This window comes from Neurospora tetrasperma (genome assembly GCF_000213175.1).
Source record: "Neurospora tetrasperma FGSC 2508 unplaced genomic scaffold NEUTE1scaffold_81, whole genome shotgun sequence".
Classification (NCBI taxonomy): Eukaryota; Fungi; Ascomycota; class Sordariomycetes; order Sordariales; family Sordariaceae; genus Neurospora; species Neurospora tetrasperma.
In genome coordinates, this window is record NW_009799179.1 from 9,140,186 (window position 1) to 9,166,872 (window position 26,687).

Genomic DNA, 26,687 nt, shown 5'->3' on the forward strand with positions numbered 1-26,687 from the left:
TTTCCGCTTCGATGAAAGATGAAGTTGGGTTCGATTCATAGCAAGCAAGCAAGCAAGGGCCTTTCTTTAGGTAGATATATGACCCCCAGAAGAAAAGAAAACGTTGGGATTTCTTCTTTACAAAGAGCCTCAATGATGCACACGGATGCTACATACAAGTGGTTCGCGGTGTGAAATTAATGTGTGCTGGACGTAACACGCGCAAGCAAGGTAGTGATTACATCTTAATTATACTCTAGTGTCCTTCGACCAGGGGCGGTCAAGCGGCGCGGTCAAGTCAGTTTTATATGTAGTAGGTTACCCAGCATCCAAGTATCCAGTACCCACAGTACCCAGTACCCAGTCAGTGTGTGTTCAAGGGAGATAATTTAGTTTGTTGATATAAAAAGGGGAACGACGGGATGGGGGCGAGGGGGAAGTATGAACAAACTTGACATAATACTACTTACTATGAAATGTAGGTAGAGAGAGAGAGAGAGAGGTGTCTGTGTTTTTAAATTCTCAACTGGTAGATGGATATAACATGGCAGTGTGTGTCATTACTTCCTTCCTTCCTATCCTATTCAAGTGAAGAGTGAGGCGCAAGAAACAAACAAACAAACAAACAAACAAACAAACGAGCATAGCACCCGGTTATGTACTCGGATGACGTGCTAGGATATACATGTTCATTGTACTCCTGATTTATTAGTAGTAGTGGTAGTGTAGTATAGGTATCATGCAATAGCGTTAAGAAGAGAGAAGCCACTCCAGTCAGTCCATAGAGAGACGTAGCAGCAACCCAACAAGTCCCCCTTGGTCTGGCCAAGTAAGGTACAGGAAGTCGATAACCATTTCTTAGCCATCAAAGTCAAGCAAGCCAGACGACAACAACCAAAAAAGCCAGAAAGCCAGATCAGCAGAAAGACAGACGAGCGGCAGCAGCAGCAGCAGCAGCAGCAGCAAACAAGCCCCGGCAAAGACGAGACTAGCAGCGATGGCAAAGCAACAGTCGAACCAGTAAATACGAGAGAGACACGAGACAGAGGAACAAGACATACAAAAATTGAAAACTAGCAAACCAGCCGCAAGTAATAATTTCAATGCCTTGTTGATAACAGAAACCGCCTTTGGACCTTAAAAACCTGATTTGAACCCGGGTACCGGACAGAGAAAACACACAACACGATAAAGACAACACGGACTCCATCCACTTTCCATCCTTTCTTCCTCCCTTTCTCTCCTCGTTTCTTTTTCCTTCCATCCCATCTCATAAAAACCTTCTTCCACGTTGAATTGGCGTGGCCGTTGGTTGCTTGGTGTATCGCACGCGATGTTGATCAAAGAGTAGTATGTGCTCGTATGACCAGCTAAAATCCTCCAATAAAAGTCACATTGACCCATCCACACGGTTAGCTTGCTTTATGGATGTTGGGTTCGGAGAGGCTTGCACGTGCCCTGCTCAGAGGATCCTCCTTATCCGCCGTCACGATGGATGGGCTCTCCAGGCCGGAGACAAGGCTGTCGGCGGCAGTGAGGCCCCTGGTGGCGAGGGGTGGGCGGAGCGCAGCGTGCTGCGCGGCTTGGCTGGCAGAGTACATGCCGTTGTCGCGGCGGCCGCCTGTGACGGCATCGGCAGCACGAGTCAGCTCGCGCTCCCGGTTCTTCTCGAGTAGTTGCCCGCCGAGCGTCGCACACTTGAGAATGGTCTGGATTAGATGGTTCTGCTGCAGCGGCTTGGAGAGATACTCGTCCATCTGTGCCTGGATACACTTTTCCCTGTCACCCATCATGGCGTGCGCCGTGAGGGCGATGATGGGTGTGCGCTGGCTTCCGAGGCTGCGCTCGTACTCGCGAATCTTGGCCGTAGCTTCGAAACCGCCCTATAGAATTGTTAGCATCGGTTTCTTGGTTGGAAAAACAGATTTGACTCACCATAATAGGCATCTGGACGTCCATAAGAATGACATCGAACTTTTTCCTCTTGACGGCCTCAACAGCTTCTTCACCGTTTCCAACAACGGTGACGACGTGGTGATACTTCTCCAGAATCTTGACCGCGAGCCTCTGGTTGACCGTGTTGTCTTCGGCAAGCAGGATCTCGAAAGATTTGGTGTTGTCCGCCAACGACGGCGTGGCCCTATTTTCAAGAGCAGGGACCATGCCGTTACCGAGGTCAATGAGTTGACAAGGCGTCGTCATGTACGATGTGATACCCAAGTCAAGGCAAGACTTTAGCGAGACGTGAACGACTGGTGCTAGCAATACGATGGGAAGGTACTTAAAGTCGTCAACAGACCGCAAGCGCCTTGCATCCTCGATCGAGTCCACAATGATGACGTCGTAGGGCGCCTGGCCGGCAGCTCTGGCCTTCTCGAGCGCAGGATTCCTCTCCGAGTCGACGACAATGGGAACGAGGCCCAAGCCGTGGAGCATCTTGGCGATCTCCGGTCCATGTCCGGTGCGGCCCTTGTCGATGAACAGGACCTGGTGACTCTTGTAAGGGTTGAGCTGCTTGGCGATCAACGAGATATCGTCGTTGGCCAAGCGGACCACGCAGGTGAAGAAGAACTTGCTACCCTTACCATACTCACTCTTCACCCACACGTCACCACCCATGAGGTTGACGAGACGCTTGGAAATGGAGAGACCGAGACCAGTACCGCCAAACTTGCGAGTCATTGAACCATCGGCCTGCTGGAAAGTGTCGAAGATGAGATCCAGCTTGTCCGCCGGGATACCGATACCAGTGTCGGAAACGACAAACTCGATAGCGTACTCTTCGGTGCTGCACTGTACTGAAGAGGCCTTCTGGATGGTAAGACTGACTTCACCATGCTCGGTGAACTTGATAGCGTTGCCAACAAGGTTAAGAATAATCTGGCGCAACCTGAAGGAGTCTCCGACGACGTGGTCAGGTACAGAATGGTCAACACGATACGTAAGATCCAGGAACTTCTCGTTTGCCTTGACGGCAAGAGTCTTGAGCGCATTGAAGACGGTGCCACGCAACGTATAAGGAATCTCTTCGATGACCATACGCCTAGCTTCGATCTTGGACAGATCCAAAATGTCGTCAATGATAGTCAGTAAGCTGTTGGCCAGGGAGTTGACAATGTTGAGCATTTCTCTCTGATACTGTGTCAGGTCAGTATCGAGAGTAAGTTGTGTCATGCCGATAATGCCGTTCATGGGTGTGCGTATTTCGTGGGACATGTTCGCCAAAAACTCGGACTTGGTCTTATTGGCCAGTTCGGCGGCTTCCCTGGCCTGGGTATTACGTTGAATACTGTCCCTCAAATTGTAGACCATCTGGTTGATCTTCTTTTTGAGTTCGTCCATCTCGCCTGAGGCTTCTACCTCGACGAGTTTTGTAAAGTCCCCGTCTGTTGCCGCATTCGTGATGTCGCCGAAAGCTCTCACTTGAGCCGTCTGTAAGAGGCATTAGCAAAAAGGGGTGCTGTTCAAGGGTGCTGGCGGCGGCGAGACATACCAAGTTATTCGCCATTGTGTTGACATCGGTGGTAATTTCCTTCCACCTGCCCTTCAGGCCAGCAACATCGGCTTGTCCTCCCATGATACCATCGACACCGACATCCTTGGCGACTCTCTGCACCTCATTACAGAAAATGGAGAGTCGGTCAACCATGTTGTTGATAGTCTCCTTGAGTATGAGTATCTCTCCCTTGGCTTCAACTTCAATCTTGCGGCTCATATCACCATTGGCAATGGCTTGTGTGACGGTAGAGATCCCACGGACCTGTAAAAGTTAGCAAACAGTGCATGGCGCAAAGGATCATTAGGAGCAGCTTACCTGAGATGTAAGGTTGCTGGCCATGGTGTTGACGTTCTCTGTGAGATCCTTCCACTTGCCCTCCACATTATCAACCTGTGCCTGACCACCCAAGGTACCATCAGTGCCGACTTCCCTGGCGACCTTGCTGACCTCGAAAGCGAAAGTACCAAGGCGGTCAACCATGGTGTTGATGGTGTTCTTCAAATCCAGGATTTCACCCTGAACCTCGACCCCAATCTTCTTGGTCAAATCACCCTTGGCGACGGCTGTAGTAACCTTTGCGATTTCTCGCACCTGTGTGGTCAAATTCATGGCCATGCCGTTGACATTTTCGGTGAGGTCCCTCCAAGTACCCTGAACATCGTGAACAGTGGCCTGCCCACCGAGCCTTCCTTCGGTTCCGACTTCCCTGGCGATCTTTGTAACTTCCCGAGCGAATTGTTGTAGTTGGTCCACCATAGAGTTGATAGTCTTCTTCAGTTCGAAAATCTCACCGCGGCATTCAGCTTGTACTTTTTGAGTAAGGTCACCCTTGGCGACAGCGGTAGTAACCTTGATGATATCTCTGACTTGGGTTGTTAGATTGTTGGCCATGGCGTTCACATTAACCGTAAGTTCGTTCCACATGCCCTGGACTCCTTCAACGTCGGCTTGACCACCGAGGATACCCTCGGTACCGACATCTCTGGCGACACGTGTAACTTCAGAGGCAAAAGTCCGTAGCTGATCCACCATTGTGTTGATGGTTTGTTGAAGTTGAAGTATTTCACCCTTGGCGGGACGCTCGATTTTCTTGGTAAGATCGCCATGAGCGACAGCAGTCGTTACGGAAGCAATCTCTCGCACTTGGTCGGTAAGATTCTGGGCCATGACGTTGACTAGATGATGGTCAGTACACGTAGGCCACTGCTGCTGCGGTTGTCAAGATGGGATCAAACATACCGTTGTCTGTGAGTTCCTTCCAGGTGCCGTCAACGCCTTCGATCTGAGCTTGACCACCGAGAATACCCTCGGTTCCGACTTCACGAGCGACACGCGAGACTTCGCTGGAGAAGACTTGCAGCTGGTCCATCATTGTGTTTATCGTACGCTTGAAGGTGGTGATTTCCGGGTCCATTTCCACCGAGTTCATCCGGACCTTTTTGGACAAATCACCCCTGGCGACGGCAGTGACAATCTCACCGATTTCTCGGAGAGCCTTTTGGAAGGCCTCGTTGGCCTTTTGATGCTTCCAGAGTTCCCGCTCAAGGGTGGCAACCCGTTCCTGTTCAATAATAGCCAGAGCCTTTTCCTGAAGTTGCTTTTGCTCAATCAGCTGGGCGTTGACACCAGCAAGCTCCTGACGCTGGCTGTCAAGCAGCTTGGACTGGTCGTCGACATGTTCGCGGAGACCCTCCAGGGCCTCGTCGATGAAGCCATTCCGCGGTAGCGGAGCGGGGTAGCGGGCATCAGGCGTTTCCGAGGATGGCGAAAGGGTGCCGTTTGAAAACAGCGCATCGGTTGGCGCATTTGGTGTATCGGGCATAGCTGGAGGAGAGGCAGCGATGGCGGCAGTCTCCAGCTGCTCTATGCGGACAACAAGAGCCGAGAGCTCACGCTCCAAATCACCCTTCTCACGGGTATACGGACCGGGAAGCCTGACATGGGTGCTTGGGCGAAGTCCAGAGGTCTGGGTAGTGGCCGGGTCGACGGCCAGGGATTTGACGAGAGCAGCAATAGCTGCGAGAGTTGGTCCGTCAGTCATGATTGTGGGCTACGGCCGTTGGCGCCGTGAGCCTTGGGGACGGAATAGAGCAGGAAACGCAGTCGGGCAAGGCGCGGAAGCTAGTGGGTAACAATCGACTCTTGCGACTTCATGGGCGTTTGCGGGTCTCTAAGAAGTTGGTTTCAATTGAATCGAGATGGGAGATGGACTCGAGAGAATAGGGAGCGGCGTTGTAATCGATCTCTGGTCTCTGGGCTGTGTTGCTGGTTGGGTAGCTTGATGTGGTTATGTTGCGAAATTGCAATGCAGAGCGTCGGGTTTGTGGTGGTCTTGAAGCAGGAGATCGTCAGCAAAGGTGTGAAGAATGCAAGCGCGTGCGTATAATTGACAGTTTCAGACGAAAGAACAGTGCTGGTGGGGAGTGGGCTCACTGTTTGTAGATAGGTATCCCGCCGCGATGGGTGGGAATTGTGTTTTTCAAAAAGGATTGTATCGCGAAAGGAGAGCGGGAGCTGGAGCTGGACGGAGGAGGCTTCAGGCTCGGAGACTCGACGTGCGCCTCGGTGCGAGGAGGCAGTAGGAGATTTTGTTTGCCTGTTTTGGTCGCCTTTTTCTCCGTGGCTAAGGTAGGTCAGGTAGTAGGATTGACTGGGGACAGCGACAGCGGTGGGTAGGTAGGTAGGTAGGTAGGTAGCGAGTCTAGTCTCGTCCTCAGGTTCAGTCACCTAGTCTAGTCGTTGACGACTGCGGGCGGACTGCGGACTGGACTGGGCTGGCACTGCTGCTGCTGCTGCTGCTGAGAGCTGATCTGTTGCTGGGCCTGGCTCCTTGCGCTGCTGCGGTTGAAGAAGTCCGGGCCGTGGTGGTGGTTGAATGGTGGTGGCCCGGTGGGTGGACTGTGGTTGGGAGAGTGAGGCGGAGAAAGAGGAGAGTTATCGAGCGGTGCCTGGACTCGACTGGCTGGCAGCGGGCGCGGACTGGGTCGACTGGGTTGAATGGGATCAGATCACTGGCTCCTGGATGGACGGGACTGGAACGGGACTGGAGACCAAAGACAGACTCGTCGGGGCCGCAGCAGGGCACTGCAGTGTCAGTCTGTAAACTCCAGGTGCAGAGTCCGTCGGAGCGCTAGAGGAGGAGGAGCACAGTGCTAGTTGTGTTAGTGCCGTGCGACGGGGAACAGGGGCGCCCGCCGAGCGTTGAATGGCTGAATGAATCGGGTATGGTTTTGGTGCCGTTGACCACTGCACTTCGTTCCTAGCGTCGCTTTGGTTTTTGTTTCTTTTCTTTTTCGTTCCCAACTGTTTTGCCTATCCCATCAGTCGACTCTCTCTTCATTCTCTTTTCCAAGTTGCTACCTAGGGAGGTCGAGGTTGACGATTTGGGGACTCTTGTACAGTGTACTGTGGACGGAGCGTTCAGGTAAATCAAGTGCGGAAAAGGGCTTCGTCGTCGAGAAGATGGATGGCACGTGGATGGGGAAATTCTGAAAGGGAAAACGGATGGGATGAGAAAGGGACAGGGCCGACGATGGCCAACAAGGATAATGGCGGCGCGCGGACGACGAGGGTGGAGGGCGGATCCAAGGTCTGAGACTTGGCCGGAGTGGTCTGTTGTTATTGTTGTTGTTGTTGTTGTTGTTGTTGCTGGGCGAGGTCAAACACCAGGCAGGGTCAAAGTCACGGGCAGAGAGAACGAAGCCTCTCGAGTGTGTGTTTGGTACCTAATCTCTTCAGGTCTTCCTCCCCTTTGGCTCTTCAGTTGATTTCCATGCTTCACAGCCGCGCAAGGAAGAGAGACGAGAGGCCGCAGAAACGGGATGGGGGTGGGCTGGTGGGGTTGTTTGCCGGCCGAGTGCGCCGAGTAAGGGAGGGATCAGCGCTGGCTGCGCTTCCTGCACGGCAAGGCAGGCAACTGAACTGAACTCTTCTTGGTTGCTTGTGGTGCTGCCGTGCTTGGCCCCTTGGGACCTGAGGGTAGATATATTGTGTGGTCTGTGCTTTGCGCGTATGTACCACTTGATGTACACTACGCAGTATGTATGGGACCCTTTGAGCATCATATCTTGGGGCTCACTTCTCACATCGAGTCGTCCACATTCATGACCAAGAGCTCATCAGTCGTCAACTGTTGATCCGAACTTGTTCATCTGATAACTCAGTCATCTTCTTCCTGCCACTCGGCGGCCACCGTCCGGACTCCGAAATCCAGTGCCGTGCAGGTGGTATCAAAGGCTGCAGACTGGTGGTGCACGGTTGGGACAGTATGAGCGGCAACACTTCACACGCTACCTGCACGCCTCGAGCCTGACACGTGCCTGACTCGTCCTATCTCGTGGTCCGTTCCGACGGAGACGGAGGGACGGACGGCGAACACACAGACAGACAGCCGCCGTGACGGGGTGTTTCCGCTCGGGAACCAGGACGTGCCTGGGACTCTTCAGGACGGAAGGATCTGATCGTGCATGTTTGGAGAGTTGGGATAAGGAAAGGCATCAAGGGGACGCAAAGAAACCATTGACCTAGACATCTTCTTAACGAGAGCGCCCCTCCCTCTAGGCCGCAAACTCCAGATCGGAATCTTGGAAACTCGGGGTCATAGCTGACATTCACCACTCGAAACACCATCCTCATCTCACGTTTTCCATCTCGGGCCCGATCTCGATTGCAAAGGGAGCAAGGGATCCAAGGTCACCTACTGTGGTCAGGCAGCTGGCCGATGGCACGCATGGGATACCCGCACGCGATGGCACACAAGGCGCCTTGCACAAGACTCTTTTTGATGTACGACTTGGAGTCTTAGCAGTCAAGGCAGTTAGGTCATGCTTTAGTTGATTCTGTAAGAAGCCGTTTCTGGCTTCTATTGCGCATCTGGTCGGCTGGGCATGGTCGCCGGATCGCCAGTAATCGAGCGTCTTTGAAGAAAGGCCATAGGGATGCACTAATCTCCCATCAACCAACGATCGATCGATGCCATGGAGATCACTGGTTGCTAAGTATCTTATGTGTAGCTACATATACTACACTCCCCCAGCAGTCAGCGAGCGAGTCGTCGCCTGAAACGGGTTGCGGGGTTGCTCGACGCCACCACTTCAAGGTCGTACACATCGATACAGACATCACGTTGAACAGGCCGGATTGTTTCCCCCGGCTTTCGTTGCCTTCGGTCGACTACCTACATATAATATAAGTATGGCGGTGGAAATATTGCCTGCGTTGCAACAGGTTTCAGTTGCCAGGCAAGGCATGTCAATAGAGGGGTAGCCAGCCGCTTTTTTTCAATAAATAAGACGCCAATATCAACAGCGGACGCCAAACAGCTTTAGAGATTCTACTAGCCTCGGCTCCAGATGCTCCCAAGGCCTGCTGAGCCATCCAGAGACGAGAACATGACAGCCCGCCGGCCCTTGTCAGGTAAGCCTTGGCTATTATGCAGTGTATATACATATCACTCCCTCTGTCCCACGCGAGATGACAAAGGTGAGCCTCAGTTCGCAGTTCGCATCTCGGGATGGAACCGTGTGCTCCAGCGGGCAGTTCCAGCTCTGCCCTGTACAAGCAGCCAAGGCAAAGCAGTTCTAGACTTTGAGCCTCCCCGAACCCGTCGGCATCTCGTGGGAGTTTCAAGGCCCAACGTGTTTTGACGTTGCGACCCAACTGAAGGACCACTGAAAGCTGACGATGCAGTCAGTGCTGGGCATCCAAAGACACCCATGCAGCAAGAAGCGTCGTTGGAGTCTCCTTCCCCAACTTTTGCAGTGTGTACAGTCAGCCAGGTACTGTACACCAACCCATAAACGGCTAGACTCTAGTCGCTTTCCTAGGGACCTAGGGCTTCTCGCACATGATTGCCCCGTCACACTGACCGACGGAGAAAGCGCAAGTGCCAACACCTTTCAGTTCCTTCCATTCCACAACACATCCACTACCTATGTAACTGCTCAGTTTGCTTTTTTGCGCTCGCAAGGTTCCCTATACACGTTCGAACGATTGCCATGGAAATTGACCACTGCTACCACTACACTTGACGGGCCAAAAGAGATGCGATCGAGATCATGGACCGGATCGACAACATGTCAAAATCGATTTCATCTGCAGGCACGCGACAGACCCCATTATTTACTCTTCCTACACCTGTCGATACTTATTTTACCCCTCCTTCCAGTTTTCCTCAGGCCATTTTCTGGATCTCTCCCAACGGGCGACCCGGCCGATGCCCAACACTTCTTGGAGCTTCCCCTCGTCTCAAAGTGTGTATTGCCAGCCACCTACGTCAGTGCTGGCTTTTCGTTTCTTCTCGCGAAAGCCGCCATTGGGACGGCACCCTTTGGCGCCCAGAACGACCGAACCCTGGCCAGCGAGACATATTTTTTTTTTCTCTCTTTCAGATGGAAGTCGCGGCGGTGAAGGTTTGATGAATTGACGACGTGGAAACAGAGACCACTGCAAGACATGGCTGGACTTGCCTGATGCCGAAACAAGCCTAGGCAGTATACGCTTCCAGCCATGACGATGGCGGCAATCGCGATACTTTGACCCTTGTAGCCGAATTTACCATTGTATCCGACTTCCCCAACCAGAGCTCCGTCCAGCTCCCGCTTTACGTCTCGAGTCAAGCATCAGCTGGCGGAGAAATCCAGAGAGGCATCATGACTTTAACAACAAGAGAAAACGATTTTGTATGCGCTCAAGGTAAATTACCTTATTTCACCACTTAAGATGTGCTTGCTCGTCTGGTATCCAGTGTCCCAGCCTCGTCCAAGTCTAGCCTCATCAAAAATAGTGTCTACCATTAACAGCTAAGCACCAAGACGAAAACGTGGATCTGGAGCTGACATAGGCGGGCACTGATGGGGATCCCCTACCTGTGCAGTATCGGAAGGCTTGATTATCTCTCACGTGACTGCACAATATTGCGGATTGGTTTCGCTTGCTGTTTACCAGCTGCTACGAAACGGCTTGACATCCGAATGGAGGCTGGCAACTCAAGGCCAACTCGCAGACAACAAAACACCAGGGACACAGTACGTATTCGCACTTGAGGCCTTCCAGAACCCTTAGAAGTCCTATCCCCAGGACCCTGAAAAGCGGTCAGGTGGCGAATGTCGATCCCCGAATCCAGACTCGACCTCTTTTGCTCTCTTTATCCCCTTTTGTCCACTTGTCAGTCGAATAGCGCGTGGGTGAAAGGGAGCACAGGGGACAAAAAAAAAACCAAAGGCCATACTTATCGACAGCCGGGGCGATCGACAAATTGCGATAAGGCCGTTCGTCTGTTTTATCTTGTGATTAAGGCACAAGAGCGACACGCCTTCACTTAAACCCAAGCCGACATGGCTGTATCAAGAGACATTGTCATCCACATCCACTCATCTGTCTGGTGTGTTGGTTACCTCCCGAATGTCCGATCTTGCCTGTATTTGGCCGGGCAGCAAATGTGAGAACCGAACGAGGCCAAAGGGAAAGAAGACAAAAAAGCAGCTCGTGGCTGGACAAATCCAGCCTCGGATCGCTAACACTACGCGAATGCCCAGATGGGCCCAACCGGATGTGTTCCTCGCTTTGTCTCTAGTTTCCCTTTTCGAGCTTCTCAAAGACCCCGGAAGCTAACATGCACCCTTGTCTCCTCTGCCTCGCGTGCCCAAACACACCAAGTGGGTGGTTGTTCAAGGGTTACGGCTTGTGGTATTGTCCATGAAGACACAACGCTCGAGCTATTTTCCGCGATCAATCAAGCGCCAAGCCTTGATTTCATATTTTTCTTTGCTCGTTCAGTCGGATACCGGCAACGTTATTGGTCTCTAGTCCCAGCACACACCCTTCACTCACCTCTCCACATTCCACATGGTCTGGCAAACCGAACCAAAACCGTCTCTTTCCTCTCTGCGGCCGCCATATCGACACCCTGAAAAGTGGCGAATTGAAGCTCGCAGTGTGGGCTCGCTGGGAAATACATAGCCCTATACTATCACCGTTTTAACGTTGCACATGCAATCACCACTCACAGGAAACAGATCCGCACCAGTTAGTGAAACAACGGACTCGCGGACGCTAGTGGTAGAGACCCCTATCACAATGCCAAGCCAACCCAAACATTGTGTATCTGGCAACCTCTTAGTAAACATCCAACCCCACCCAGTGACTCGCTCCCACAAGGGACCTAAACACCCAAGCGACCAATCTTTTTTTTTTTTTTTTTTGCTCTTCCTTGCCAACCCTCAGCAGTGCAAGGAATCAAGCGATCAAGGGGGTTTCTCGGAGCCGGAGCAAGCTAAAACGTGTCTAGTGTAGTGTCACAGGAATCGGGATGCCGGGAGTGCCTGCCGCGGGAGGCTCAAAGTCTCCGATCCAAACTAGTGTACAGTACCGTGTGTAGGCACGTATGTCGAATTTTCTTTCACGTTTCTCCTTTTTTTCGGTTGTCTTGGCTGTCACCCCTCTTTTATTTTATTTTTCTTGTTCTCCTTATCGCCAGTGCTGATCTTGATCTGATATCGGTCACATCATCCGGAGCCAGGGAGGGCCGCTTCCTTAGTGTATGTCACTACGTACATACATGCCAGGATGTCCAACGATGGCTCGATGGAGTTCGTTTCGTCGTGTGTAGCGGCAGCATGGCATGGCATGGCATGCGGGTATGTAGAGAAGTTAGAGAGGATATAGGGGTTGGTAAATAGGTAGGCGCTAAACGTAGGAACTGTTGACAGAAACAAACCAAGATGATGCTATTGGGATACCTAGCTAGCTAGTAATGTATCTCAGACCATTCACTGATGAGGGAAATGCTCACGTGGCCTCCTTACCACATTCATTACCCATACATAATGAACGAAGACCGAAAAAGGAACGCTTTCAATCTTGGGGCATCTTGGCAACAATAAAGAAGAGTAGTGTAACTGGTTGCTGGGATGCTTCTTTCACACAGTGTCGTGTCGTGTCGTGTAGTGCGCCAAGCTCACTCATCTTGTGTAACGTGGATGGTCTGATATGTAAGTAAGATCATTAACGCCAAGGACTGGCTACTACCTAGTAGTCTAGACTAGAAGACGGAGTATGTAGTGTAGTGTAGTGTAGTGTAGTGTAGTGTAGTGTAGTGTAGTGCGTATAAAGAGAGAAGAAGGAAGCGTGCGCGCGCAAGAAACGAATTCGTTATAATGATCTTTCGGCGGGAGGACGGATATTAGAAAATCCGCCATGTCAAGGCTGTGAAGGGAAGGCCTTAACAAGGAGGTATAAATGGAAGGGAAAAAAACAAACAGAACAGGGCAAAAAGGAAAGAAGAAAAAAAAGAAGCGAAAACAAAGGTTGAACCCTTCTCGCATAGCATAGCATAGGATAGGATAGGTATCCAACTCGCCATGTTTTTTATTGAGAAACCCATTCGGTCTGCCAAGCCATCTGGCGGAGCATTCGGGACCCAGAAGGGGAAGGGAGGGGGGGGCTGCTGGGGAACCCCAGGTTTTTTTTTTTTATTTTTTTATTTTTTTTGCTCGTGGTTCGAATACGAACAAACGGAAGTTGCAGTTGTCAAGGACGGCTCGCTGTCGGTAGGTAGGTATGATACGGATGCATACCTACTTATCGGGAATCCGGGCCGGATAAAAACCTACGCAGTACATACATGTGTTTTGGTTCTAAATTGGCTATATACCTACCTACGTAGGTAGTGTAGGGTCATACACACTATGTAATGTATAAATTGACAGTCAAGATCAAGTTTCGTACATGGTAAGTTGGAAGGTGGAAGTCAACATCGCAAGCTTGGTTGGCATCAGCTTTCGCGCCGGGAATTAGTCTGGAGTCCTTAAACGAAAGTCATGGTTCCGAACGACGAGGAGAGCCCAGAGCGTCTGGTTTGGTACATGAAAGGGCATGGTATAAGCGGTTGGATTTGTTGGACTTGTGAGCTTCCGGGACTATACCTCTACGTACTTGGCCGTTACTACGCCGACACTACATAACAACAACACCACTACATACCTCCCGCTGAATACGATACCACTTACCTACCTACTTACCTACATACCTGTTCTCACTGGGCGGCACTCACTCATTCATTCGTCGTTGTGACACTTTGCGAAAGACGGATGTCATTACCTCTAGGAAAGGGAAGGAAAGCCTTCACATGAACCGAGCCTCACGCACGAATTTCACTTATACATACATATGCAGTACCCCTCAAGCTGAAGTGTGGATTTTGAAAGAAAAGAGAAAAAAGTGCAAGGCAAAAAAAAGTGAGGCTATAACATCATCCCATGTTACCCGGGGGTTGGGGTTGCGGTTCGCTTTTTGGTTTTTAGGTACCAAGCAGGGGGGGAGGGAAGACGAATTGCGACGATGGAATCATTCATTCCCCCGTCAAGTCAAGTCAAGCCACAGTTAAGGTTACATAGTACATATGTACGTACATGGATGGGATAGAGGTACATACATAGCCTCCATTGTACCCCCACCGAGAGACATAGGGTCCGTCCGAGTTGAGTTGAGAGTGTCGTGTCATGTCTTCTCTCTCTTCTCACTGGCGCCGTAACCGCAAGGGACAGAGGGGAGGGGAGGGGGGTCCATGTGAAAGAACCGGGGACTACATGTATGTGCGAAAATGGGGGAAAACGAAAGGAAGGAAGCAAAGGCAGTCTCGGAGATCAGATCTAGCCAGCAGGGTCGGGTCGAGAAGACACGTCTCGAAGGGGAAAAAAAAAAAAAAAAAAAAAAAAAAAAAAGATGGTGTTTCTCGGTAAGATCAGGAAGGTAGAGGTAGGTTTCATTCCGTGAGACGGTGAACTCTCGGTGAGTTAGTTTTTCTTGATAAGCGAGTGAGCGAGCGAGCGAGCGATCGAGGCCAGGGTAAAGGGGTTGGGGGTCACTACCATACTACCTATTTATATACATAGATATAGCCTCACATGCCTACATACTTACCTTACCTATGTATTGTATGTACAAAGGAACCCGATATCGGTGATACCCTACCTGGGCCAATGACGCCGAGAGTACCTATAACCTCTGCTTTGCAAAGTGAATAGTCGTGGGTAGATACATAGAAGTATATCGTGAGAATTTGACCAGTGCCAAAGGTTCACATAACAATGGGGTGCTGCTGTCCGCTTTGCAAGATGAAGTGAACATAGAACGCTGGCAAGCACCGACGAACACAAACGACAGATATCATAGAGTACAGATGTAATTCTGGTTTGCGTGCATCATCGAAGAATATCATGCAGTTGTCGAGTGTCTTGGGGGGGCACTTCTAGCTCCCTGTTTGTTTTGATCTCGACTCAACTATCAACACCACTTCCTTGCTAGGAATCCTTAAACAAGAGCATCCGAGCCGGACATTTGCCACAAAGTGGTGTGTCACTGACTGATGCATTGGAAAGACAAACCAACATGCGCTTCGCAAGTATGATATTTCCAATGTCACGTACCTGATTCTGGTCGATGATGCATCATGTCCAAAGCTAGGCAGGCAGGCATCTTCAACCATGACAATCTCCCATATTTGAAAGTAACCGTTTGAAACCCTCACCGCCAGCAATATCATATCCTCATCCAACCCAATCCAACTCCAACAGAATTCACCACAAGAACTAACCCATAGTAACACAATGTGCCGCAAGCTTTGGCCCGTCTACTCCTGCGGGCACGAACAAATCCCTGCCCAAAGCACCCGCACCGAGTCCTGCGGAAACAGTTGCCCAGAACACTCCTGGGGTTCCGGTTACTACGAGCTCCCAACAGACTGCGGTAATGTTCGCTGCTCAACAGCGATACGGAACATGTTTGACAAGGGCCAAGTGAAAATTGCTAATTGGAAGTGGAATTATAGTGCTCATGCTAGTAATAACTATAGCGGTGGTGGTAGTTCAGCCTCGGGTGTAGGTTACAGTAGTGCCGGTGGTGGTAATACTACTACGTATAGTAGGTATGGCGGTGGATACGGCGGTGGATATGCCGGCTTTTCTCCGATGCCCCCGTCGGGGCCGTCCGTGGCTTGTCCGGTGCATGGTGGATACAATCCGGCGCCGTTGCCTCCCTTCCTTCAACCGTATCACAACACTGGCAGCGGCTATTACCAAGGATACAGCAACCCGGTGTTGCGTCCTATGTCAGCACCTCCAGCCCCGTTTTTGGGTTAGCCCTTCTTTCCACCTTTCCCACCGTATGGCGGCGGCAGTCAAGGGTGCCCGCCTCCGACGATTGTGGTGAGATATCGTCGGTAGGTTGTTGACAAGGTGATTAAGTCTAATGAAGGTGAATAGTTGTGACGTTTAGCTTGGAGTCTGTAAATCCCAAACATGGGGAAATTGAATAGATGAGGGAGAAAGGGGAAAGTGGAAAGTGCGTCTGTCTAGTTCTGTGTGGCAACGAAGTTACCCAAGTATAAGCAGAATGATTGCAACGCTGTTTTTACCTCTTTTTCGTGGTAACGTGAGCACGTGTGCTGCAAATGCAAATGCAAATGCATATGCATATGTGCATGTGGACTCTGTGTCGTTGATGCATGCAGAGACTTGATATTGGTACCAAGTTGAGCAACGTCAACTCTGCTGACGGCATATTCTGATATTTGGGTATCTAGTAGCCATTCATCTTTATTCCCTTCATCTTCCATGCTTTCCTTCTACTTCTCATTCTGTTTCCTTCTTCTTACACATTCCCTTCCCATCATCTGCCATATTCCTCTTCGATGAATCCCTTCATTTTCCTTTCACCTCCAGTTCATCACCCATGTATCTTTCACTCACTCACTCTTTTCTCCCCCTTTCCCTTCTTTCATTCCCTCATCTTTCTCTCTCCCTATTTTCCTTGCCCATATCAACTTTACCTATGCTTCCGATAACTCTTCCCCTTACTCTTCTTACTTCCCTTCTTTTCCTCGTCATATCTCAGCCATGAAGGCAGCGGCGGCGGGTTGTCGCCAGCGAACGGATTCGGATTTGGGCGCGGCATTGGGTTAGGAGGGACGCTACCACCGCCGTGTCCCGAGCCCGAAGGATCACCACCTCCGTAACCACCATAACCCGAGGGATCTCCTCCACCGTAGCCACCGCCTCCGTATCCTGGATCAACTTGTCCACCATAACCTCCATAACCTCCATAACCCGACGGATCACCACCATACCCCGGATCAACCTGTCCACCACCACCACTCGCAGGAGGAACAATCCCATATGAATCATAATACCGGGAATGCCGCGGATCCGTCCACTTCGCCGTCTTGGGCTGTATCCTTTGAATACAAACATCACAGCGCGAACTCATGCAATACTGCTCAGACTGGTACCGACCGATTTCCCAACTCTTGCAGTTTTTGCCGCAGGGGTACTCTCGGTTTGGAGCGGGCCCGGGAAATAGTTCTTTCCCGCAGGCGTAGATGGGGTAGTCTTTTACGCACATTGTTGGTCTTTGTTTGTTGCGGCTGCGGTGAGTAGGTACCTCTTGGTTGCCCGGGTTAGGTTTGGCAAGTGCTACTGGTAGGTAGGTGTGTTAGTGGTGTGGTACTTGATCCGTCAAGTTTCACCAGGAACATCATCAAGGGCAGGCAGGATAACCCACTTCTTTGTGTTCTTGACTTTGGTGTCTTGATGTCTTTGAAAAGGGGGGGGTAGACGACGATGCTGATGAAGGCTCGTCAAATGCACCGCCATAGCACCGGGACACTCCTCTTTTAACCACCCTTCCGAATCCACCCCCCTTGACAGCGATACATCACGAAGACGACAACCACCGGATCTGACGCGGGCAGAGTGTTGCTTACCTACCTAGTCTGTCCGTTTGCGCTTCGTCATCAACTTTGACATTTCGTGGGTCACCAATCTCCGAATTTTCTACAAGACTGAAGAGAACGCCGTTGGCGAGTTGGTGGATGAGCAGCGGCTGGCTGGTAGTGACTTGACGTCTTTGGACCTTTTGAAAGACACAAAATTGCTATAAATCGATCAGTCTGTTCTCGGCTTTTCCCGGTCCATCAGAAGTGTGTACGCGGAACCTTTCATTTGGCCAAGGTTTGTTTACTTGGTCTTCCGGGAAAAGGGGTCACCAACAAAGGCCTGTTGGCACAGACATAGTTAGACGTACAACCCTAACCATTTTAAAGCTTCGTTAACCGCATGTTTTCTCCCTTGTCTGATAACCGTTCGAGGTAGGTACCTCAATAATAGCTTACCAGGTCTGACTCTTAACCTTGCTTTATTCTTTGATCCACTCCCTTTACTACCATATCTTCTATTGTTGTCGTGAATGCCTCCACCACTTTGTTCCATTATCACACTTAATTTTTTTTAAAATCACGTTCTCCCTCCTTTCTCATGTCATCACCACTGTCTTCATCACTATTACGGATTCCCATCCCCTTTTCTATCCATACTTCCATCCACGTCGTACCATATATGTCCTCGTTGTCATTCTCTATATTTAGACCCAAGTTCGTCGGCTGTGGACAGTTTTCGTAACAGTCATCCTCTTCACCACCACTTCTTTCCTATATCACGAGTCTCCGCCTTGAGTAATTCCTTAGGCAGATACTCGTTCTAAACCTCCCCATGTTGCCAATCAGATTGATCATCCAAGTCCATGAAGTCCAGTAAGTAGGCCTAAGCACACGCGGGCGGCGGCAGCAGCGGTTGGGTCTACCACAGTCAGTCGTAAGCTAATCCACTGACATCTAGGTTTCTAGCCAGACGACCTCGGAACATTCCCAAGGCATACGGGGTTGTGTACGAGCAGTTATCGCGGGCTTCACCTGCGTAGGTAGTATTGACAATGTATAGTTGTCGTGAATGAATGATTAAATACATACATTGTTCGTCAGACTTTTGCTATAGTTCCGTGTGTCCAAGGGGGATGGATAGTTTTGTAGGTCTTCTCTGCTTTGGGGGATATGAGGAGCTCGCTGTATGCGTCTTTTTTTGTTTAAATAGGTATTATGGCAATGGGACAAGCTTCATTCCCTTCTTTTTATTAAGGATATCGGTGACATATCCACAATTCCCGAGACACTAAAACATTAGGATCAGAAGAAACTAGAATTAGTGAGTAACGGCATCCTTTCCAAATAACCACTACATTAGAGCGAAGAACACGTGAGTTAGAAACACCTCCTGGGCATCATCACTGCCCAAGGCATTCATGAGACAGGCAAGAGGGACCATGCCAAGTTGGACTCAAGTACAAACCTAAGTTCAACACGAGCTGGCCGGACTTAGACTGAAACCTGAACTCTGCTAGAACATTAATGAATCAATGTGAATGAACATCATCAAACGTTCGTGCAAAGCGATAAGTTTGACATGTGCCTGACATCTTACGCACTAACCAGAAATCAACACATATACTATATAAATATATATAAGGTGGAGGTAGAGAGAGGTAAGTGAACCCAGCTCTTGCGCAGTTCTTCCCTCTCCGCCGCTCCTTTGCGACGAATGCTATTTGTTTGAGAGTCCCCTCAGCTTCTTCTTCTTCTTCTTCTTCTTCTTCTTCTTCCCCCTCTGCTGCTCGTGATTCTTGCTTAATGATGATAAGAGCTCGTCCCTACCTACTCTTTACTCTTTGAGGGTTCCTTCCTTCCTTCCTTTCTCTCTGTCGTTCTTTCTTTTTTCTTCGCCCTCTTCGCTCTCTTCTCGCTTTTCTTTCGCTCTTTTCTCGCTTTTCTCTTGCGTACTTCTTTGCCTCTTTGGGTAATGATAATCCAACCAAGTTTCTAGAATGTCTCAGTTCGGCTTTTTTTTTTTTTTTTTCTTGTTTTTTTTTTTCTCGTTAGGCGCCCCAGGCAGCGGCTCAAATCACATACCTCACACTACCATTCATGCATTCATCCATCCATGCATCCATCTGTCCGTCCGTCTGCCGGTCCATTCAGTCACTTCTTCTCTCTGGAACTGGTCGCTTTCTTTTCCTTTCTTTTTTTTTCATTTCAAATTTTTTTTTTTTTTTTTTTTTTTTTTTTTAGACTGATTACTCACCACTCGGTTCTGCTTCCGAAAGGCAACGAAGAAAAAGGAAGAGAAGTAAGATCTTGGCTGGTCCTTCCTTCCTTCCTTCCTGCCTGCCCCTGCAGTGATGATTAAGCTGTTGTTTCCATGAAGACTGCTGTGATATAATCATGAGGGAACTTTACTTTAGTGAGGAAACGTATCTAGACTCTCATTTTTATGCGTGCGAGAATGAATTTGACAAAAAACATGATCATCACTTACGATGATGGTCTCGAGAAGCCTGAGCTCAGAATTTACGTGTTTATTGACTTAGTACTCTTTTACATACTATTTGGAGACAGGATCACCCACTGCAGTAGTTCATTTCCACTATAAAGTTCGAAAATGGAGGGCGGAAGGCGGTTGATTCAACACTGAAAAGGCGAGCGAGGGAGGTATCTATCCATTCTTTCACACTCGCGGTGTCTCGGAAATGGTTCGTTTTGTTACACTCGACCAACACGTATTTACGTGATCTCGACGTAACCATGCCATACAGTTTATTACAAATAGTAAACGAAGAAATTGTGTATGTACTGCGGTTGCGAGCCAAAGTTTTACCTCCCTGTCAGGTATCTTGCACAGACCACCATAGCCAAAGCTTCGTGGGCACTGTGTGTCCAACGACCTGATCCACGGGTTTAACTTACCCATCTCACCATAGTAATGAAGATTGCGAATACATCGTCCAATCAGGTAAAGACTTCAGATGAATCCTAAGTACTTGCATGTTAGTTGACGAAGGGCGTACAGTGTATATCATAGTGCAGCAAGTACATCGCATTCGGTAGTATACTAGTACAACCAGTTTTTTATATCCAGTAATACTAGTACTAATGATGCTAAAATTGCAGAGTATGCATGCTGAAAACTCCGAGCCCCGGACCAATGGCCCATATCATGATATTCAAATAACTGACGGCCGTCCGTCAGCTAGTCAGCCTTGACGGCGTATTATATGCTGTTGTTGTCTTTTTTTTTGTCTAGCCGCTTTAACCAACCCGGCTTCCAGATGCTTCCCTTTCCCTTCCCCAATCCAATTGTCCCCTGTTCCCTGACCCTTGTTTTCCCCCTTACGTAACCCTTTCAATGCGTCCGCCGATCAACAATCTCGCCAGCCTTCAACAAGGCACTCATTCCATCGAGATTGGGGTTCCCTCCCTCTGGTTTCCTGTCATATTGTTGATGTTGCTGTGCTAGACCAGAGCCCATCTGCTGGGGTGGTAGTCGTGACGGGATTCCATACACAGCACTAACGGAATGGGAAGTGGGAGTAGCAGTATTCGCTACAGCAGGAGGCACGTGTGCGAGCGATAGAGCCCTATGGTAGCCTACGAGGGCTTCGTCAGCGGCTTCTCTAGATACTGAAGGTGACTTTCTCCAAGGCATACCATTTGTCATGGCCAGGTTAGCAAGCACCGGCGGCTGTCCAGCAGACATGGATGTCTGCTGCGGCGGCTGCTGCTGATGTTGCGGCTGCTTTTGATGCACAGGCAAGGGACCCGTCGGGTACGAATGGTGCGGTTGGCCTGCCTCATAAGAGTGGGCGGAGCTGGATGAGAGCAAAGCCTGTATCGGCAATGGACCGTCAGTAGGGGTCCTTGGATAGCCAAAGGACGAGGCCGTGGAGGCCGAGGATATGCTACCCGCCGAGGACTGCTCCTTCTTCAACGTAGGCGGATATCTCCGATCACCACCAACCAGGCCAGGTGGGGGACCAGGGCTATTGGTGAGACTTCCTCTTGGGAAATAGCTGCTTGTATCGCTTGTCTGTTGTGACCCGCTGGGCAGAAATCTGTGGCTATCAAAAACATCGGAGAAGGATGGTAGATTTTGTTGAGACTGAGGTGTGCTTAGCGGTTGTTCCTGACGATGTTCATCCGGTCGGGTAGTCTCTGTTCGACTGGGTAATGGGTAATTCCTGGCATCGGTGTTGAAAGCCGTGGGTGATCGTTGTTCCGAAGACCGTCGATCCGCGTGGATCGTACGTGGCGATTGCATGCAGTCGTCATGGTACGACCCTGGGCTCAGTGCCGCCGATTGATGAGAATCCGTGGTGGAAACAATAGAGCTTATCCTCTGTTCCCTGGATGGCGGTGGTTCGCTTCCGTGAATACTGTCACTGCCGCCACTGTGACTCCGACATGCCCTGGTGGGCGTGGCAGCAGCGCTACTGGGACCACCAGATTCCGAGAGCTTCACTCGCTTCGACGAATCGTTGTCTGTGGCATGTTTAGACTCTGGCTGACACAGTCGAATAGCAAGGTCGTATCATACGTACCTTGAGATGGTAGAGAATGCTTCGCCTTAAAGTCTGCCAAGTACTGCATGTACTTTTGGTATTGGGGCGTTTTCTTATACTCGGCAAGTTCGGCGTGATACTTTTCCTTGTAAGCCTGCGCTTTGGATTCGTAAGGCTCCTTCTCAGCCGGCGTCAAATTCTGCCAGTTCTCGCCAACTAACTTGGCAATCTCGGTGAATGAGAGATTACGGCCCTTGAGGTCCTCGCGCATCTCTTGAAAGGGGGTAAACGGGTTAGTTGCCTTCCTGACGCGGGACAGGCGCTTTCCAATGGGTGACTTACTGTTGGAAAAAAGCACATAGGCTGATGGAGGCCTTTCCGGCGCATTTTCGTCTGCCTTTGGGTGTCTACGATACTTCCTCTTGGTAACCATAACAGTCCCAGGTTCTCGTAGCTCCATCTTTGGTGGCTCAGCACGAGGTACAACCTCTGTTGGCCTGAAATCTTCTATGCTGGGCTGTGCCAAGGGAGCCAATGAAGCTTCTGGCGCAAGCCCTCGGTAATTTGCTATCCTCCTCTGGAGTTTCTGTTGGTCCGTGTTAGCAGTTGTGACATATTGTACCACAGATCTTGTAGTACGTGGCAGTAAGATGATTGCTTACCCGTCTATGACCTAATTTCACGCCTAGGACATCGCTGATGGACCAGCTGTGTTAGTCAAACATCCAACATCCTGCCCGTGGAAGTCCAAAACAAGATGCTTACAGGTCAGATTCCGTGATATCGAGAATAGTCTCCCATGTGTCGAAACCCTGCTCAACGAACGCATCGAGATACTGACTGATCCCCAACTCCCCAAAGATGACTGTTAATTGTTGCGCCATTGAGTCCAATTGGTGTGATTTGTGCTGCATGGTGCACCGACAAGTCGAAGTTCCTAGAAGATCCCTGCACCGAAGCTCAACGGGAGCTTTTTCCAAAAGCGGTTGATGGTATGGATGCCTGATTGCCACAAAACCAACTATTCTCCAGGTGCATGGATGAATTTAAAAGATCGGATATAAAGTCGTCGTCAGGTGGCCGAGCGACAAGAGATCTGGTTTCTGCCGCCGTGCCGAGTTCGTGTGGATAAATTGCTGTGGTGGGTATGGCGTGAGCTTTTGAATCAAAGCGAAGAAAAGAAACCGTAACCAAGGCCGTGAAGGATAGAAGCAGATCGGGCTATTGATGAAGCTTCCGGGAGGGAGAAGGAGATTAATTAATGGTGGTGATGATGGCTTCCTTGGATGGTTGGAGGTAATTCGACTTGGGATATTGGGCAGAGTGTCACAGTTCTCTGATCATGAAGAAAGACAAAGTGCGCTGAGAGACTGCAAGCAAGGTGCTGAAAATGGTAGGTATATCTGTAACAAGAGTCTCGGTCAATGGTAAAGTCCAGACGCGATCCAGATGATGACGGGAGTTCATGGAGCCATGACCCATTGGGCTGGTGGGGTGAGGGCAGAGATCTCGATGACAACCCCAGCACAGAAGACAGGTAAGGAAGTCTTCGCGTGGTACGACATCGGCACGGGCATGGGTTCGGCTCTGATACAGCTACCGGGCGAGAGGGTATTGGGAGGTACATACTTGTACCAGTGGCCTAGGTACCTAGCGGGGCAGCCACAGGCGATGAGCTAAGGGTGGAACTGAGATTATTCCAGCTCTTTTCAAGGCTTCTTGCGTCGCCGGTGGAGGAGTGAGTGGACGGTGAAGCTCAGGACTTTAAAGACAGAAATTTGGCCCACAAGTGCTGACAAGGGGGATTTCGCTTGGGAGGGGCTTTTCAAGAAGATGGAGCTTCCAGCTGTCTAAAGAGAGATCTATCAGCATGGATCCACGTCAGCGGCAAATCAGTGTAAACGGCGAGTGGACAATCAAGTCAACTTTGAACTTTGTCAAGCTCCCTCGGAATTTTGTGAGTGAGAGCAGCACGCCAGCCTCGACCACAACCGCGCAAGCTCCTAGACTCTTCTCTCTCAAGCCAGACTTTTTCCCAGGCGTGCAAAGTTCGGGCGGCGCGATGCCACCCTCAATGCACATCAAAGGATGGTGAAGTGCTCTTGGGGAGTTTGAGATGAAGTGCCTCCGACTTCTTTTTCCCCAGAGCCGCCTGGGTCCCGTCTTCCGTTCGGGTAACCAGAACAAACCCCTGAGCAGCCAACGGCGGAACCTCGCCCCCATGCACTACATTGGAGATCATTGGGAATTTTCAAAGAGGCAAGAGATCTGCTGCTTGACACTGTGTGCACATCCCATGCCAAGTGGACGGGAAATGGGTATCACGAGATACATGTACCATACATTCAGCCACCAAGGCTTTTTGATAGCCTAGGCGAGTTTGTCTGTACTGTATCCGAAGACATTGCAGTTCCTATCCACTGTCAAAGTGTATGTGTGTGTATGTGTGTGTGTGTGGGTTCCTGGCTAGACTGTCGTCACGGTAAGAGCAGACCGTGCGCATGTTGGGGTGAATATGGATCAAGTCAAGGGGAAAAGGTTGCCGCCGTACAGGGCGGTTACATTCGGAAGCGTCTGCGATATGTAGACGCACAGGGGAAAAGAGCAGGAGCAGGACAGAGTGGTATGTAGAACATGCTGATGATGCCGTGGTGCATTTCCACCAACTCCGAACGCGCAATTGGACATGTATTTGTTTGTTTCTTCAGTGACTCCGTGAAACCCGCAGGAGTGAAGAAGCGAGGGGGAGGGGGGAGTGGTGTTTAGGTTGGAAAAGCAAAAGGGGAAGGGGGAGAGGGGAGCCGTGGCAGCATCCTATCCTACCTTGTGTTCTTGAGTTCAGTTGACGTTGTGAGATGTCTTTGATCTCCGTCTCTCTTCTGGGTAACCGTGACCGAAACCGTGGATGGTGATCCGGATTTCCCAAGAAGTGGTTTCGATGTTGGTTGATATCTCGATGCGAGGTGGTAGCAGCAAAGTGATGTGCTGCAAGTTAAAGTGGTTGAGTGTGACTGCTGACGAGGTACGTCGGAGGTTCAAGATGGGGAAGGAGGAGCAAACCTCGAAATGAAGAAAAAGACGGATATTGATTGACGGGAATCTTAATTGGCAAGTCCAAGTTGCAGAGACAAGGTCGACAAGGAAGGGACAAATGGGCAAAGTCAAGTACCGAGAGGGTCGGAGTGCATGAACAGAGTGTTCGAGACTCTCCAGCTTGACGCCAGGTAGATGCAGATGCCAGGGCGGAGCGGTGGTGCGGCAGGAGCAGGGCAAGGTGGGCGGCCAGGCAGGCAGGGGAAAAAGGGAAAGAGTGGGATTTTGTAAGAAGTGAACTGGAAAGAGCCCGTTCGTCGACATGGTACGTGGTACCCGGTACAAACATGTGGGCTCTGGGTTGCCCCTGGACGGTGGCCGAGTCGTCTACAGTAGTGTACAATTACAAGAGGACCTCTTCCTGGTCTCATCGTGGGCACCAAGCCGAAAATGGAGCTCCAGCCGGGCAACTCCAAATCGACTCCTGGGCACTCGGAATATGTAGAGGTACCTGTCGTTGCCTCGCGTACACTACTATAGCACCGACAAAATACATATCGTAATGAACAGTGAGAGAAATTGAAGACTTTGCTTGCCTACCCGGGATGGCATTCGGAGCAAGAGACAGGTGAAAAATGTAGTGTACACGGTACTTGGGTCAACCGTGAGACAGGCACTAAACTCTCCAGAAGAATCGACGACTCTTTTGGAACTCGTGGCGGCTCCGCTTTCCTCGCTCCCGGTTGCTCAACTCGGCATGGCGGGTCTGGATCCTTTCCCTTTTCGAGTTGCGAAGGAGAAGAAGAGGGGGGAGGGAAGAGGGAGGGGGGAGGACCCGGCGGGTTCTTTCTGTCAGTCTGTCGTGATTTCCACCTATTTGGAGGTGCTATTGCTTCAGTGCAGTCAGTCGTATGCGAGAAAATTGCATCTCGAGATTATTATCGAATTTGCAAATGTCGATCCAGGGCAGCCGTCGGGATGCTTCTCAGCCCCGTTGCCTGAACCTGGCACAGAGTGTTGTAGGTAGGTAGGTACCGAGTATGTACCCGTTGGACGTCAGGATATGTAGCTGCAAAGGGAATTGCTTGGTAGGTGCATACGCACTATTGGATGTCAGTGCGCGCGCGCCTGTAACGGAGCCGAAACTCTCCAAAAGACTGCAACCTCCCCCACAACCGTCTAACCTCCCCTCACCAACCCCCTGATGGGGCTCATTTTTTAGTGCTTGCAGTTCAGCTTGCTAACATGCACCTGCGCCTCGGCATGCGGGTCGTGACCGGATTCGAGTCGGGGAGTTCCAGCTGCCAGTTGTTATCACTGCAGTGACGGCGTCAAGGGCGTCTCTGGACAACCAATATCACGAGGCTGTAGCCGTATCAGATACGTCACTCGGAGTCAAGATATTCAACATCAAACCACACAAAGAAATGACGGTGAGAGGCGTGTCTGAAGGTCAGCAATGTAGCGTAAGTCAGACCGGAGACGGACATCGTTCCACAGATGTCCAATTCTCAGGTGCGCGTGTATTCGACCATAAACTGCAAACAAGTCCGTATTTGCTGCCCCGGTTGGTTTTCAATTTGACTTCATCGGCTAGGATGCACTTTTAGATGTGGAATTTCATGATGATTCCATGTTGCTAGTCTCTCTAGTGTAGTTAATAGTGTTGTGTGTAGCTTTGTTCTAGGATGATCCGTCGACATATGTAACCGTCGGATATCTCGATCACCATCCGTGGTTTCGTCATTAAGCATGTCGCTGCCGAACTGGGAGAGATGTGAGTACAGTAGCTGGTACGAGGGGCGTCAAAGTGATGGTAACTGCCCCTGGTAAAGGAGAGAGACATCGTGATCCTGAAGCTTGGAATTCCGATCACGATTCTTCCATCTGGGCCTGGTCTCTGGATGGGCAATTGTCCAACATCGGCCTTTTACAAGCCATGGAAATGCCGAGATTC

General features: G+C 50.3%; 4 protein-coding genes across 4 annotated transcripts; 1 reads left to right on the forward strand and 3 right to left on the reverse strand.

The window, feature by feature from the left end:
- Nucleotides 1-653: 653 nt before the first annotated feature.
- Nucleotides 654-5,519, reverse strand: NEUTE1DRAFT_74455 (uncharacterized protein; the record flags this gene model as incomplete). The annotated part of the gene is made up of 5 exons (XM_009858932.1): nt 654-1,862; nt 1,915-3,411; nt 3,473-3,739; nt 3,794-4,653; nt 4,718-5,519. 5 exons carry the CDS (start codon nt 5,517-5,519, stop codon nt 1,392-1,394), a joined length of 3,897 nt encoding a protein of 1,298 aa, XP_009857234.1.
- Nucleotides 5,520-15,084: 9,565 nt separating this feature from the next.
- NEUTE1DRAFT_106542 (uncharacterized protein) lies at nt 15,085-15,699 on the forward strand (the record flags this gene model as incomplete). Its single annotated transcript, XM_009858933.1, has 3 exons — nt 15,085-15,091; nt 15,218-15,570; nt 15,616-15,699. 3 exons carry the CDS (start codon nt 15,085-15,087, stop codon nt 15,697-15,699), a joined length of 444 nt encoding a protein of 147 aa, XP_009857235.1.
- A 601-nt stretch (nt 15,700-16,300) lies between these two features.
- On the reverse strand, nt 16,301-16,876 carry NEUTE1DRAFT_106543 (uncharacterized protein; the record flags this gene model as incomplete). Its single annotated transcript, XM_009858934.1, has 2 exons — nt 16,301-16,709; nt 16,764-16,876. The coding sequence occupies 2 exons, from the start codon at nt 16,874-16,876 to the stop codon at nt 16,301-16,303; spliced, it is 522 nt and encodes a 173-aa protein (XP_009857236.1).
- A 3,665-nt stretch (nt 16,877-20,541) lies between these two features.
- NEUTE1DRAFT_106544 (uncharacterized protein) lies at nt 20,542-22,581 on the reverse strand (the record flags this gene model as incomplete). The annotated part of the gene is made up of 5 exons (XM_009858935.1): nt 20,542-21,677; nt 21,737-21,970; nt 22,040-22,283; nt 22,360-22,405; nt 22,463-22,581. 5 exons carry the CDS (start codon nt 22,579-22,581, stop codon nt 20,542-20,544), a joined length of 1,779 nt encoding a protein of 592 aa, XP_009857237.1.
- Between the last annotated feature and the right edge of the window lie 4,106 nt (nt 22,582-26,687).